Below are 16,298 nucleotides of genomic sequence, written 5' to 3'. Positions count from 1 at the left end.
AAAATAATAATGGTATAACAGTTTATACCAGGCGAGGAGTGTTCTGCCCATTGTCATGGTATATAATCGCCATCTAGCGGACATTTGTAGTATTGCAGTTGTTATTTTTCCTGTACATGCGCACTTGCAATGTTGATTTATTAGTTCGGCAGCAGTTCGGCAACGTGCAGCATACTGTAGATTTAATTCGACGCTCAAACAGTCTTTGCCCTGGATGAAGATATGCCTGTAAGTTTATTTACTATTTTAGGCGATGTTTAAAAGTGTTATGAGGTAACATAATCTTTCCTCTTGAAGAATAAGTTTGTGATCGATATGAAAATGTAAAGAAGTTTTCTATCACATGTATACGCACGTGCAGATTGTGATGTACGCGTATATATGTATTTCAAACAGATTAATGTACAAATTGTAATTTTATTTCTTGTTTATTGTATTTCAGTTTTACAAATAAGAAAAAGGATCACAGAAGTAAACATTCTGGACGGATAAACTGCTTCATGTGTGTTTGTTAGCTAGCTGTCTAGTTTCTTCAAAGTGACGCAGTTGCGAGGACAGCATACTGACTGTGGGTACTTGACACTGGACTTCAGGCATTTTGGCATTTCCTTCTCCCCAGTCTTCCTCCAGACTCTTGCACCTTGATTTCCGAATGACATGCAAAATTTGCTTTCATCCGAAAAAAGTACTTTGGACCACTGAGCAACAGTCCAGTGGTGCCTTGATACAGCACTCTGGGAACAGCCTATTTGTTCAGAAATTTCTTACCCTCTTGCTTGAGGGTGTCAATGATGGCCTTCTGGACAGCAGTCAGGTCGGCAGTCTTACCCATGATTGCGGTTTTGAGTAATGAAACAGGCTGGGAGTTTTTAAAAGCCTCAGGAATCTTATGCAGGTGTTTAGAGTTAATTAGTTGATTCAGATGATTAGGTTAATAGCTCGTTTAGAGACCTTTTTCATGATATGCTAATTTTTTGAGATAGGATTTTTGGGTTTTCATGAGCTGTATGCCAAAATCATCAGTATTAAAACAATAAAAGACCTGAAATGTTTCAGTTGGTGTGCAATGAATCTAAAATATATGAAAGTTTAATTTTTATCATTACATTATGGAAAATAATGAACTTTAACACAAATGCTAATTTTTTGAGAAGGACCTGTATTTTATATATATATATATATATATATATATATATATATATATAAAACCACTTGAGAAATGTATAAACATCTATCTAATTTTCACTTCTCATGATTTTCCTTCGGATGTTGTTTTGGCCTTTGTTTTCTTGTAAACTCTAATGGGTTAATGTTTTAGACTTTGCATACAAATATGTGAACCATATTTGGTCTCTATGAATTCCAATCTTCGTTCCCCATTTGTTAATTTACATTACATTTTGTTAACTTTGTGACACAGGGGTATTATAAGAATCTTGAACATTCTTTCTCTTAAACACCCAATGAAATTACAGATTCAAATGTGCTGTCTGAACACAAAAAATCATAAAATCTCCCTCCAAAGGGACCACTTCGGATTGGCTCACATACCCCCAGAGGGTGTGACATCTTCACCCCGTTTAAATTGTTATTCACGTCGGCACTAATGATGTTCGACTCCGCCAGTCGGAGATCACCAAAATTAATATTAAAGAGGTGTTTGAACTCGCAAGTACGATGTCAGGCACTGTAATTTGCTCTGGCCCCCTTCCTGTTCGAAGGAGTGATGAGATAGTTAGCAGATTGGCATCACTCAATGGCTGGCTGTCTAAGTGGTGTCCACAAAATAATATAGAATTCATAGACAATTGGAAAAGTTTTTGGGGCAAACCTGACCTGTTGAAAAGAGATGGTATTCATCCCTCCTGGGATGGTGCTGCTTTTCTCTCTAGTAATTTGGCTCATAGTCTTAGAGAAAACATGACAATCTGGGGCTCAGGTCAGGAAGCAGACAAACTGGCTAAACCGACCGTCTGCTAGCAGCCTCTCGTCACCAAGGTCAGATAAATCCCATCACATAGAGCCTCTTTCACCTAGATATCATCATATAGAGACTGTGTCTGTTCCCCGTATTTGGAAATCCAAAAAACTTCCAAACCAATCTAAGGTTAAAAATGTAATTGATATTCAACAAATAAAAAATAGATATAATACAGATGAGCAAACGATAAAGCTTGGGTTGCTGAATATTCGATCCCTTACTTCAAAAGCGCTCAAAGTTAATGATATGATTTCAGATTATAACCTAGATGTGCTGTTTATGACAGAAACCTGGCTAAAACCAGACGATTACATTACTTTAAATGAGTCCACCCCGCAAGATTACTGTTATAAACATGAACCTCGCCTGAAAGGCAAAGAGGGAGGTGTTGCTGTAATTTATAGTAATATTTTCAAAACTGTATACAGGCCACCAGGGCACCATAAAGATTTTATCAAAGAATTTGCTGACTTTCTATCAGAATTAGTATTGACTGCAGATAAAGTCCTAATTGTTGGTGATTTTAATATACATGTAGATAATGGAAAAGATGCAATGGGATTGGCATTTAAAGACATTCTTAACTCTATTTGGAGTTAGACAACACGTGTCAGGACCTACTCATTGTCGTAATCATACTCTAGATCTAATATTATCACATCGAATCAATGTTGATGCTGTTGAAATTCTGCAGCAGAGCGACGACATCTCCGATCATTATCTAGTCTCATGTAAATTACATTTAGCCAAGGCTGCAAAGCCAACTCCATGTTACAAGTATGTTAGACCTATCACTTCTGCCACTAAAGATTGCTTTATTAATAATCTTCCTAATCAGTTTCATCATCTCAGCATCCCAGATAGCTTAGAAGAACTTGATATTGCAACAGAAACTTTTAACTCTCTCCTTTCCAGCACTAGACACAGTTGCTCCGTTGCGCTTAAAGAAGATTAAAGAAAATAGTCCAACGCCGTGGTACAACGAGCAAACCCGGGCCCTTAAGAGAGCAGCCAGAAAACTGGAGCGCAATAGGAAGAAAACAAAACTAGAGGTATTTCGGATTGCATGGAAGGAGAGCTTGATTGCTTACAGAGAGGCTTTAAAAGCTGCTAGATCTGCTTATTTTTCAACCCTATTAGAAGAAAATAAACATAATCCTAGGTATTTATTTGAAAAAGTGGCTACACTAACGATAAAGAAAGCTTCAAGCCCAGAAGTTTCCAAGAAACACAGCAGTAATGACTTTATGAACTTCTTCACTTATAAGATTGATAATATTAGGGACAAAATTATAACTATGCAACCATCTACTACAGCATCGCATCAGGGAGTGCATTATAGTCTCCCTGAGGTAAAATTTGATTCATTTTTGCCATAGGAGAGGAAGAATTTTGCTAAATCGTTAATTCATCTAAATCGACAACATGTATGTTAGACCCTATACCGACTAAACTACTGAAAGAGATGCTTCCAGAAGTCATAGATCCTCTTCTTAACATCATTAATTTGTCTTTGTCTCTAGGATACGTACCAAAAACCTTTAAGCTATGATTAAACCGCTTGTTAAAAAAACGCAACTTGATCCTACAGAATTAGTCAATTACAGGCCGATCTCAAATCTACCTTTTCTGTCAAAGATACTAGAAAAGGCAGTATCCTCACAACTGTGTTCCTTTCTTGAAAGAAATGATATCTGCAAGGATTTCCAGTCAGGATTTAGACCACACCATAGCACTGAGACAGCTCTCATTAGAGTCACAAATGATTTGCTCTTATCATCCGATCGTGGTTGTATCTCTGTATTAGTGTTACTTGATCTTAGTGCTGCATTTGACACCATTGACCACAACATTCTCTTAAATAGACTAGAAAACTATGTTGGCATTAGTGGAATTGCACTAGCATGGTTTAAATCACATTTATCTGACCGCTATCAGTTTGTAGCAGTAAATGAAGAGATGTCTTATCGATCACAAGTTCAGTATGGCGTACCACAAGGCTCAGTACTAGGACCGCTGCTGTTCACTCTTTACATGCTACCTTTAGGATATATCATTAGGAAACATGGAATTGGCTTTCACTGTTATGCTGATGATACTCAGCTCTACATTTCTTCCAAACCTAACGAAACTCACCAATTCACAAAATTATCAGAATGCGTAGTTGATATAAAAAATTGGATGACTAGTAATTTCCTACTACTAAATTCTGAAAAAACAGAGATTCTAATTATTGGACAAAAAACTTCCACACGTAATAACCTAGAATACCGTCTAACACTTGATGGCTGCTCTGTTAAGTCTTCGTCGTCAGTTAGGAACCTGGGTGTGCTCTTTGATACCAATCTTTCATTTGAAAGTCACGTGTCTAGTGTCTGTAAAACCGCATTTCCCTTTTGAGGGAACTCGCGATGCGTCACTTGACGCTTTGGGAACGCCCCCAGCGTGCATGCGTCTGAGCATCAATGTCAACTAGTCCAATGGAAAGAATGAGCGTCACGGGCGGGTGACGTCATGACCAGGAAGGGATAAAGGCTCACCCGGTGAAACGCGGCATTAGCTTCTGTGTCTCAGCAAGCGATCTGTGTCATTTTGTCTCTGTCTATTTACTGTTGTCTGTTGCGGAAAAGGATGGAAACTAAACAAGTGTACAAACAGTGTGTTTCTCCCTGCCCGCGTTATTTAACGGGTGGGGACACACACGAGCTTTGTGTCGTTTGTTTGGGAGTGGAGCATGCGGTCTCAGCCTTCGAGGGGGCTGAGTGCCAGCATTGTGAGATGTTACCGCTTCGCATGCTCCGCTCTCGCCTGTCACTCTTTGATAAAGTGAGTGGGCAGGCTCGCGATCCACAGGGATCAGGACCCGCGTCTGCTGAGGCGGCGCGGAGAATGCATTCCTGGGGATCGCAAAAGGATCTTTCGGAGGGGTTGGAGACGGGTCCGAGGGCTCTTTCTCCTTCCTTACCCGAGAGATCCAGTGCTCTCTCCCCGGTGTCGGAAGCACGCTCTGCGGTTTCTTTCGCCCGGGGAGAGAGCCCTCCACTACTTTGTTGCTCTTCCTCCGAGGAGGTTGATGTGATGAGTGTGGAGAGTGTAAGCACACACATGGGGGAAAGGGATTCACAATTTATTTCCCCAGCATATGATGAGCTGGTGGATGTTATGTCGCGGGCTGTAGAGAAGTTTAATATTGAATGGCCATCTGAGAATAAGGGCGCTCGTCCTAAAAGCAAATTAGATGAGCGCTTTTTATCTTCAACCACATTATCTCCACCACGAGGGCTTCCATTTTTTCCCGATTTACACAATGAGATTTCTAAATCGTGGAATAAACCATACTCATCACGTCTTTTCAGCCCTCATGTTAACACTTATTCGAGAATAAGAGGGCTGAAAGAGTATGGTTATGAGGCGATGCCCCAGGCGGAAGAGAATTTAGCCAGTTATCTTTCCCCTGGTCCCGCATCGTCTCTGAAAGCCTCGGCTTTGCCCACTAGACCGCTTAAAGCCACTTCGGTGTTAGTGGGCAAAGCTTATACGGCAGCAGGTCAAGCTGGAGCATGTCTGCATACTATGGCAGTGCTCCAGGCTTATCAAGCTGACCTGCTGGGGGATCTGGATAGTAGTGAGGGAGTCAGTCATGACGAGATTCGTGAACTTCGTCGGGCTACCGATCTTTCTCTCAGGGCTACTAAGAAGACCGCCAGAGCAATTGGGCGGTCTATGGCAGCCTTGGTAGCTACTGAGAGACATTTATGGTTGAATCTGTCTGAAATCAAAGAAAAAGATCGAGCTTTTTTATTAGATGCTCCGCTTGAACCTTCTGGTCTCTTCGGCGACGCAGTCCACGCGGTCGTCGAGAGATTTCAGGAGTCAAAAAAACAAGCGGACGTTTTTAAAAAGTTTATCCCTCGCCGGGTCCAGCCCCCTGGGGCTGCTGGGCGTGAGCAGCCCCAGCCGTCAAGCTCATCATATCGTGTGCATCAGAAAGAGAGTGTTGCATCTCGTGCACCTCCACGTAGAGACTGGAGACAGACGCAACCCTCTCAACCGAAGTCTTCTAAGTCGAAGCCGGATCTGAGGACCGTTCTTCAGGCGAAGAAGACTTCGGTTCAAAAAAAAAAAAAAAGGTCCTGATGTTCACGCATCAGGCCTGTGAGGACAGCCCCGACCGAAGTGGAGCGGTGTACACCTCATTTTACGGTGCCCGTTCCATTTCGGGGTCCTCACGAGACCGTTCTGCCAACCCTGCCACCCTCGGTGCTTCAGGGCGCAGCGGTCTCCAGCGAGTCGCTGATGCTATGCTGCGGCACAGCATCGGTTTCGCGCCCTCTGAGGGGGGCCTTAGAGCGGCCAGTTCAGGTAGTTCCTGCCATTATGTTTCAGGCTCCGGAATTGGCTGTCTCGATAACACCAGAGACCAGCCTCGAGAGGCTGGTTCCCTTAGTAAATTTTCTGGCAGCGTGGAAGCTTCTGCCGAATATTTCTCATTGGGTCCTGCAGATTGTAGAGAAAGGATACAGAATCCAGTTTGGTTCTCGTCCTCCTCGTTACAACGGGGTGCTGCCCACAGTGGTGCATCCCGAGCAGGCTCTGGTAATGGAGCAAGAGGTAAAGGCCCTGTTAGCAAAGGAAGCTATAGAACAGGTGTACTCACCCGACAGAGAGTCGGGTTTTTACAGCCGTTATTTCATTGTTCCAAAAAAGGATGGGGGGTTGCGTCCCATTTTAGATCTTCGTCTGTTGAATCGTTCAGTACAGAAACTCAAGTTCAAGATGCTGACACTCAAACAGATCGCGACTCAAATCAGATCCGAGGACTGGTTTGTCACGATAGATCTGAAGGACGCCTACTTCCATATCTCCATCCTCCCTCAGCACAGGAAGTTCCTAAGGTTTTCTTTCGGGGGCAAAGAATACCAATATCGGGTTCTTCCTTTCGGTCTAGCTTTATCACCCCGCACGTTCACGAAATGCGTGGATGCAGCTCTAGCCCCTCTCAGGCTTCAGGGCATACGTATTCTGAACTACATCGACGACTGGCTGGTTCTGGCGGAATCAGAGCAGTCGGCGGTTCGGCACCGAGGTGTCGTTCTCGCTCATATGCAGATGTTGGGGTTGAGGCTCAACGCCAAGAAGAGTGTTCTTTCTCCAGTACAGAGAACCACTTTCCTTGGTGTGGTATGGGATTCAGTGACGATGCGGGCCACTCTATCGCCCGTTCGTGTAGCTGCTATCCTGACAGCCACCAAAGAGCTAAAGCTAGGCCAGTCACGCACTGTGAAACAGTTCGAGAGACTGTTGGGTCTCTTGGCGGCAGCGTCCAACGTGATTCCTTTTGGCCTGCTGTACATGAGACCTTTACAGTGGTGGCTAAGGACCAGAGGGTTCTCCCCGAGGGGAAACCCACTTCGTATGATCAAGGTCACGCGGCGGTGCCTTCGTGCCTTAATTATATGGAGGAAACATTGGTTCTTAACCCAGGGTCCGGTATTGGGAGCTCTTTGCCATCGTGTTACGATCTCGACAGATGCTTCCCTCACCGGCTGGGGAGCGGTAATGGAAGGCCGCTCGGTTCAGGGTCTGTGGAAAAGTCATCATCTTTCGTGGCACATCAATTGCCTGGAGATGATGGCTGTCTTCAATGCGTTGAGACAGTTTCTCCCAGACCTGAGGGGCCATCATGTGCTTGTACGAACAGACAACACATCAGTGGTCTCTTATCTGAACCGTCAGGGGGGTCTGCGGTCGCGTCCGCTCTGCAAACTGGCGCACCAGATCCTCCTGTGGTCTCTGGGGAAGGTACTCTCCCTGAGGGCAGTGTATATTCCTGGGGACCAGAATGTGGGGGCAGACATCCTGTCGAGGCAGGAGCTGAGGCCAGGGGACTGGAGACTCCACCCCGAGGTGGTGGAGAAAATTTGGGAGTTTTACGGCCAAGCAGAGGTGGATCTGTTTGCGTCTCAGCACACGACGCACTGTCCACTTTGGTTCTCCCTTACTCACCCAGCCCCCCTGGGGCTGGATGCTATGGTGCAGACGTGGCCGAGGCTACGTCTGTACGCATTTCCCCCTTTTGCTCTGCTCCCAGGAGTTCTGGAACGAGTCCGCCAGTACGGAATAAGCCTACTGCTTGTAGCACCACGCTGGCCGAGTCGGATCTGGTTTGCGGACCTGATCCATCTCTTAGACGGTCCTCCCTTGGAGATCCCGATCAGGAGAGACCTTCTGTCTCAGGCCGGGGGCACAATATTTCACCCTCGGCCAGAGATTTGGAACCTGTGGGTTTGGCCTCTGAGGGGGCCCAACTCATAGAGAGTGGTCTCTCAGCTGAGGCTGCTGAGACCATCCTAAGCTCCAGAGCTCCAGCTACTAGGAAACTATATGCGCTGAAATGGAAAGTTTTTTCTGTATGGTGTCACCGACATCAGTGGGATCCGGTTAACTGTTCTGTGAACACAGTACTCGAGTTCTTGCAGGAGCGCTTTACGTCAGGTTTATGTCCTTCCACACTTAAGGTTTACGTGGCGGCCATTGCGGCTAACCACGCCCTGGTTGGGGGTACATCGTTGGGTCGAGACCCCCTGATTACACGTTTCCTTCGTGGCACACTGAGGCTGAGGCCTGCAACTCGCACTAGGGTGCCAGCTTGGGATTTGGCATTAGTACTAGAAGGCCTGTCTAGGGCTCCATTCGAGCCCTTAGATTCGGTTTCAGAGAAATTTCTTACCCTTAAGACTATCTTTCTGCTAGCTATTTCGTCCCTTAAGAGAGTTGGAGACCTTCAGGCCCTTTCGGTTTCCCCCACTTGCCTTGAGTTTGCACCGGGGATGGTCAAGGCATTCTTATATCCAAAACAGGGATACGTCCCTAAGGTGCCGACCTTGATTCCGAGGCCTATCGTGCTGCAGGCTTTCTGTCCTCCTCCTTTTACATCTGCGGACCAGGAAAGGCTGAACCTCTTGTGTCCAGTGCGAGCACTGGATACTTATGTTCATCGGACATCTTCTATGAGGAAGTCCGACCAGTTATTTATTTGCTTTGGATCACCTAAGAAGGGTCTTCCTGCTTCTAAACAGACGGTTAGCAAGTGGATAGTCGAGGCTATTTCACTTGCATACGAGTACTCTGACCATTCGTGTCCCTTGGTGGTCAGAGCTCACTCAACGAGGGGTATGGCGGCCTCTAAAGCCTTGTTATTTGGGGTTTCCCTCCAAGACGTTTGTGATGCGGCAGGCTGGTCCTCACCGCTCACATTCGTCAGGTTTTACAGTTTGGACCTGGATGCTGCCCCAGGTTCTCAGGTGCTTAGTGCTTAGTTCCAACAGACTGACACTCAGGTACTTGGAATTCTGGCGTTTTGGGTATTCTCGTTCCCAAAGCGTCAAGTGACGCATCGCGAGTTCCCTCGAAAGGGAACGTCTCAGGTTACTACTGTAACCATAGTTCCCTGAGAAGGGGAACGAGACGATGCGTCACCCTGCCATACTTCCTGCTTCCCTGTGATCGGCTTGCTTCGACTTTTTGAAGCTAATGCCGCGTTTCACCGGGTGAGCCTTTATCCCTTCCTGGTCATGACGTCACCCGCCCGTGACGCTCATTCTTTCCATTGGACTAGTTGACATTGATGCTCAGACGCATGCACGCTGGGGGCGTTCCCAAAGCGTCAAGTGACGCATCGTCTCGTTCCCCTTCTCAGGGAACTATGGTTACAGTAGTAACCTGAGACGTTTTCCATCTTAAAAATATATCTAAATTACGTCATATGCTCTCATTGACAAATGCGGAACAACTAGTTCATGTGTTCATGACATCAAGGCTAGATTATTGTAATGCTCTACTGGGTGGTTGCCCTGCACGCTTAATAAACAAACTACAGCTAGTTCAAAACGCAGCTGCTAGAGTTCTTACCAGAACCAGGAAGTACGACCATATTAGCCCGGTTCTGTCAACACTGCATTGGCTCCCTATTAAACATCGTATAAATTTTAAAATATTGCTGATTACTTACAAAGCACTAAATGGTTTAGCTCCCCAGTACTTGACGCATTATAGTCCTTCACGTGTATTGCGATCTCAAAGTTCTGGCCAGTTGATAATACCTAGAATATCTAAATTGACTGCTGGCGGTAGATCCTTTTCCTATTTAGCACCAAAACTTTGGAACGATCTTCCTAACATTGTCCGGGAAGCAGACACAGTCTGTCAGTTCAAAGCTAGACTAAAAACACATCTCTTTGACCTAGCATTCACATAACACTCTATAGACTTCTATAATTCAATATTAGGCTGCTTAGATTAGGTCAGCCGGAACTGGGAATACTTCCCTTAAATCCTGATGAACTCGTTACATCGTAAGAAGAATGGCATCTACACTAATTTTAGTGTCTTTGTTTATCCCGAGGTTTTCCCGCAGCCTGCCGGATCCAGGCTGTTTCCAGATCTGACGAAGGACTTTCGCCTGGACCTGATGACAATGCAGTGCTGAAGTGCCAACTAGCCTCTCCCTATGGAGGATCCCTATACCACTCTACAGATAAAGCGTTGTGGAATTTTTCGGTTTTCGTACCTACCCAAATTGATAAGATAAAATAAAATTCTGCATCAAAATTTATAGACAAGACAAGTAGTTTGTTTAGGCATGGTTTGTAAGGAATTACAAACCTGCGCACATATATTCAAACGCACATAACTATAGAATCAATTCTTAATGCGCATGTGAACGCCATCAGCGTCTATCACAGGTTCACGTTTAAAGTCTGTTTAGAGAAAACGGTGTCGTCTTAGCGGCCCCTAATTTAATAACAAATGATCATTTAGACGGAAGTGAATCAATCAAAACTAACTTTAGCTGGAATTTTTTTTTTCAAGAACCACTATAAAACCAAACCAATCTCTGTTACCTTAAATTATATGTTTATCTCTGTAAAAATGCTTTGAAACAATCTACATTGTTAAAAGCGCTATATAAATGAGGATGACTTGACTTGACTTGACTTGGGTCAAACCGTATGAATAATTATTAATTGTGAAATTACTATTTTTTTAATACATATCCCCAAAGCCTGACCCAGGTTCCCTACACAGGTGAACCATTGTCTTTAAGGAATTGATATTGATTGGAGCTTGCCTTCCGGTAGATGTCTTGTAAATAGCACATATACGTAGGGCATCCGCAGACAAAGCAGAATTGAACGGCATAGTTGCCCACAGATGATCTTCTTTGACAAAGATTATAGAGCTGATCATGGGCAGAAATATTTTGGCTGGCTTTACCAATAACCTAATTGCTAATCCACTTTGCTAATGTGAATGACGGAGAAGAATGGGAAGTGGTAGTGACTTTGGAGAGTTTGAACCAGTTCCTGGTGAGACACGGAGATAAACTGAACAGGATTTTATTCACAGAGTGGTTTAGATCTTTAAGTTCATTAAGCAGGTAAGTGAAGAGTAGAAGCAGTACAGTTGACAGTCACACTTAACTGAAGAGTCTTTTCCTATACAGGAACGTTCGTGGAGCACAAAGATAAGCAGTCTGAAGGATCAATGGTTTGAAGAAGATAATGCAGGATAAATAGACATAGTGGGTAGTCTGGTAGGTTCACTCTCATGCTGAGACTGACTTGACTAAAAAACAGTTGAGCAAATACTGTGTACTTTTAAATGGTGCTTAATGTGCATGTGCCAGGTGTGGTGAGTTAATATTCCGGTGATTGGGAACAAGTGGGTGGAGCTGAATGATTTGGTACTGATGGTATGCTGGCTGAATCTGTGATAGTACTATGCCCACAAGGATTTGTATCTTTTTTGTTGTTGTTGTTTGTTTTTTTGAAATTGTAAAAATTCTAATCGTTTTCTATGAGGGTTGTGTTTAGGGTTTGGGAATAGAACTGGTAAAGTGTCACCCCTTTATTGCTGTGTGCTCTCTTTTTAGGGCCCAAGCCTTGAAAAGACGAAGGCCCTATTGTTTTCCTAAGGATTCTTCTTCTTCTTCTTCTTTTTATTATTATTATTTTGCCATCAGGGCCGGGCTGAAGCTGGTACCCGGGCGTGGCAGGGGGGCTCGACAGCGCCCCCTGGAACGAGGTTTGAACACTTGTCCATATATCAAACACGCTTGCATGTAATAATCTGAAACTCGGTACACATATAGATCTCATCGGGCAAAACAACTTTCGTGCTCTAAGTTTTACGCCAGCCCAACAGGAAGTCGGCTATTTAGGGTTGTTGGGAAACGCATGCTCAGGAATTTGAAACACTTCTCCTAGGGAATTCACCCAATCATCACCAAACTCGGTGTGCATGACGTCAAGACATTGAGGATGAAAAATTGCCAGGGGATTTTTGATATCTCGAACGGTTTGGCCGTGGCGAGGAAACGAATTTTTGGCGAATAATGGAAACAGGAAGTGTGTTATAACTTCAGCATACATTAACTGATCTTGATGAAACTTCAGCAGTGTGTTCGTTGTAAGAGGCCGATCACATGGATGTAAGTATTGTGAGTCAAAGTTATAGTTTGTCACTTTCAAAATGCTTTTAAATCACCCTCTTATTTTTACCCGATTTGCTTCAAACTTTATGTGTATAATGTAAACACACGCCAGATGTAGACCTGTGAAAGGATTATTGATATCTTAAATACTGTTGCCATGGCAACGCATCAAACTTTAATATTCTTTTTGGATGCTTTAGAGACTCTTAACATTCTTCAAATTGCATGAAACTCGACAGACACATCTCATTTATTACCTAGTAGACATGTGCAAAGTATCAGAAACGGGCGTGGTACAGGGGCTCAGTAGTGCCCCCTTTTGACGAAAGTGGGGGGGTTAGTTTTATCTACAGTAACAAAGCTCGGTATGTATATTGTACTCTTCAAGCCGGACAACTTTCTAATTTAAAGTCATTAGCTCCGACCAACAGGAAGTCAGATATTTTGCTTTGAATGTGGATTTTTCAAGCATTTTCACTCCCTCTCTGTCTCTCTCTGTCTCTGCCTCTCTGTGTGTGTGCGTGAGATTTGCTTTTATTCTTGTTTTTCAAGGTTTCGGGGGCTTTTGGGGCCCTTAACGCACTGGAAAACTCTTGAAACTTTGCACACAGGTCAGAACCCGCGGCCATCAGGGATGGGCTGAAGCTGGTACCTGGGCGTAGCGGGGGGCTCAACAGCGCCCCCTGGAACGGGGTTTGAAAACTTGGTCCATATATCAAACACGTTCGCATGAATTAATATGAAACTCGATACACATATAGATCTCATCGAGACGAACAACTTTCGTGCTCTAAGTTTTACGCCAGCCCAACAGGAAGTCGGCTATTATGGGTTGTTTGGAAAACGCATGCTTTGGAATTTGAAACACTTCTCCTAGATATTGCATCCGATCGTCAGCAAACTTGGTGTACATGAAGTCAAGACATTGAGGATGCTAAATTGCGGACGGATTTTTGATATCTCGAACGGTTTGGCCGTGGCAAGGAAACGAATTTATGGCGAGAAAAGAGAAACTCAAAGTCTTATAACTTCTGCATACATTAACTGATCTTGATGAAACGTCAGCAGTGAGACGTTTGCTAGATGCTAGATAAACCATTTCACTGCTGTGTGATTTGGCCTGCATTAAAAAGGAAAGTAAATGTCTTAAGCCTTGAAAAATATATATTATTTATTTTATTTTTTCATTGTTCTAATCAGGTCAGGCAAGTAAAATTCTCTGTCTTGTCCCCATGAATGACCGTGCATCCGTGCACTTAGTTTGAGTTTAAAATTAGTACTGCATTAAAAGGATAAAGAAATCTCTAAGCCTTGTCTTTTTGCATAGCACTTTATGGATATTTTTAAAATGACAAAATATGCATAGAACATATTTTTCTAAATGTATTGTTTGCTTTAAATCAAATTAATATTGTATATTTGGTGATTCAAGCTGAATGAATTTAAAATTAATGTGCTATATATATTAGATCAATATATATGTTTTCTTTAACATTTTAATCAACACTAACTTTATTCTCATCAGAATTATACATTTTTGTATAAAATGATACAACCATTTAAAAAAAACACATTTGATTTTCTATTTTAATCAATGTAGAATGTGTAACTTAAAAATAAACAAATTAGTGCTCTGTTTGAGGACAAGAAATGAAAACCTATGCAATATGTCCAAAAGATGGCACTCACAGACTGTTTTTAAATGGGGTTGGATAAATATTTTTTTGCTTTTTTAGCTTTTTTTGTGTGTGTGTGTGTGTGTGTGTGTGTGTGTGTGTGTGTGTGTGTGTGTGTGTGTGTGTGTGTGTGTGTGTGTGTGTGTGTGTGTGTGTGTGTGTGTGTGTGTGTGTGTGTGTGTGTGTGTGTGTGTGTGTGTGTGTGTGTCTGTGTCTGTGTGTGTGTGTGTGTGTGTGTGTGTGTGTGTGTGTGTGTGTGTGCCTTTGCCTTGGTGTCTGTTACAGTGACAAGAGTTTAACCCTTGTTCAAGTTTAAGTTGAAGGCTTGTCGTTTTGACTATATATATATATATATATATATATGATATATTTTTCCAAAATATTCATATAACCCATATATTTTAGTTTGCTTTAAATTAAATTATCCTATGACATTAAAAATTATTCTAAATTTAAATTAACTCATATACGTGGCTATTGTGGTTCACAATCATAGGCCCTGTCCCAAATGGCACACTTCATATGAATTTTCGGTCTTGTGTAGTTATTTCATGTGTCCGTTAAATCCATGAGACTGTAGGGTGTCTCATTTTTCATTTTAGGTTTTAGAAGGTTTGTCATGCATACTTTGTGGTTGAAAAATGCCCTTGATGCACGCTTTTGCAGAGCCCACACTGATGCAAGCTCTACAGCACACAACAGTCAAAGCGGGGTTATGTTTTTGCACATCGTGCACAATAACCCTAAAGGCACAGGGGTGGCGGCTTGTTTATATATATATATATATATATATATATATATATATATATATATATATATATATATATATATATATATATATATATATACATATATATAGCTGCGAGCAGCGGTGAAGGGCCAAAGCCGGTGGCACCGCCATCCCGGTGCCTTTAAAGGCACCGGGGTTGCGGTGCCACCGGCTTGGGCCCGTAATCGCTGCTCGCAGCTATATTTTTGCATTATGGCTGATTCGTGTATTGTACCCACAAGAAAATGCTATGTGTTTTCATATTTTTCATGTATCCCATTCATTTCAGTCAATTTTTTTAAATAAATACATTTTAATGTCATATTGAAGTGTCATACATCATTACACACGCATCACTGTCTAGCGTAGCACGGTCGTGAACAGAAGTTTTTGTATAAGTTTGTTTTTTAATGTCCCCAATTTCTAGTGCATTCACATAGCAAATGGGACAAAAGTAATTTAGTTGTATACCATTCCGACAGAGTAAAAAAAAAATCAAATATGATACCGTAAAAAATTTCAGCCAAAAATAGCTGAACAGTACCAACAGTTTGAGTGTTTTTAGATGTGCCATGAGACAAAGATGACACTGACAATCACAACCCAGGAAAATGTTTTTTTTTTTTTTTAAATGATGCATTTGTAGACAAGAGACTTTTGTTTTAACTCTATTCCTGTGTGTCATCTACAGAACTCCAGTGCGGATCATCGTGTGCGTTTGGATCTGGGTCTCTGGGATAAGTTCAGTGAACTGGCCACTAAATGCATTATTAAAATCGTGGAGTTTGCCAAACGAGTTCCTGGTTTCACTGGACTCACTATCACCGATCAGATCACACTGCTCAAAGCTGCCTGCCTCGACATATTGGTATGTGCATGTGTGTATGCTTTATTATCATGATTATGCAACACTTTTAAATTATATACAAGGACACAAAATACAACTTTACTGTATTATAAATATAATAAGTATTCAATAATATATGTACATTGTATGTGTAATATTATTTATAACTAAATATTATACAAGCTGTTTAATGTTTTTCTAGTTTTCAACCCTGTTACCAAAACAGAATAGTCTGAATAGTGTGATTTTAGTTACTTCGAAATGGCTACAGCTTTTGAACCCTTTATTCTACATGCATAATCTTGGTCTCATTTGAAAGCAGGCAAATACATGATGATTTCTTGTCAAAGAGTCAGAATTACTCAAAGTATTGCAGGAACAGTTTAGGAGAAGCTCAAATAGACTGAAAAGTGACAGCCATTTTTTGTACTTTAAATTTAAAAAACACATGGAACATGGAAAACATTCCAGAACATAGTTTTCCATTTATAGAAAAATACTAGTGAGGGAAAAAATAAATGTTACATTTG

At 42.4% G+C, this 16,298-nt stretch overlaps 1 protein-coding gene across 1 annotated transcript in view; it reads left to right on the top strand.

Annotated features, from left to right (window-relative positions):
* LOC143731942 (retinoic acid receptor beta-like) overlaps window positions 1-15,850 on the top strand; it is a 125,493-nt gene extending 109,643 nt beyond the window's left edge. The window contains exon 3 of the mRNA XM_077222549.1: window positions 15,613-15,850. Coding sequence (XP_077078664.1) covers window positions 15,613-15,822 — 210 coding nt within the window. The 3' untranslated portion in view covers window positions 15,823-15,850. The remainder of the gene's footprint in view (window positions 1-15,612) is intronic.
* The last annotated feature ends 448 nt before the right edge of the window (window positions 15,851-16,298 follow it).

Source organism: Siphateles boraxobius, unplaced genomic scaffold (assembly GCF_051911475.1).
Source record: "Siphateles boraxobius isolate OS27281-9 unplaced genomic scaffold, OSU_SipBor_1 89, whole genome shotgun sequence".
Lineage (NCBI taxonomy): Eukaryota > Metazoa > Chordata > Actinopteri > Cypriniformes > Leuciscidae > Siphateles > Siphateles boraxobius.
This window is presented reverse-complemented; position numbering and strand designations above follow the sequence as displayed.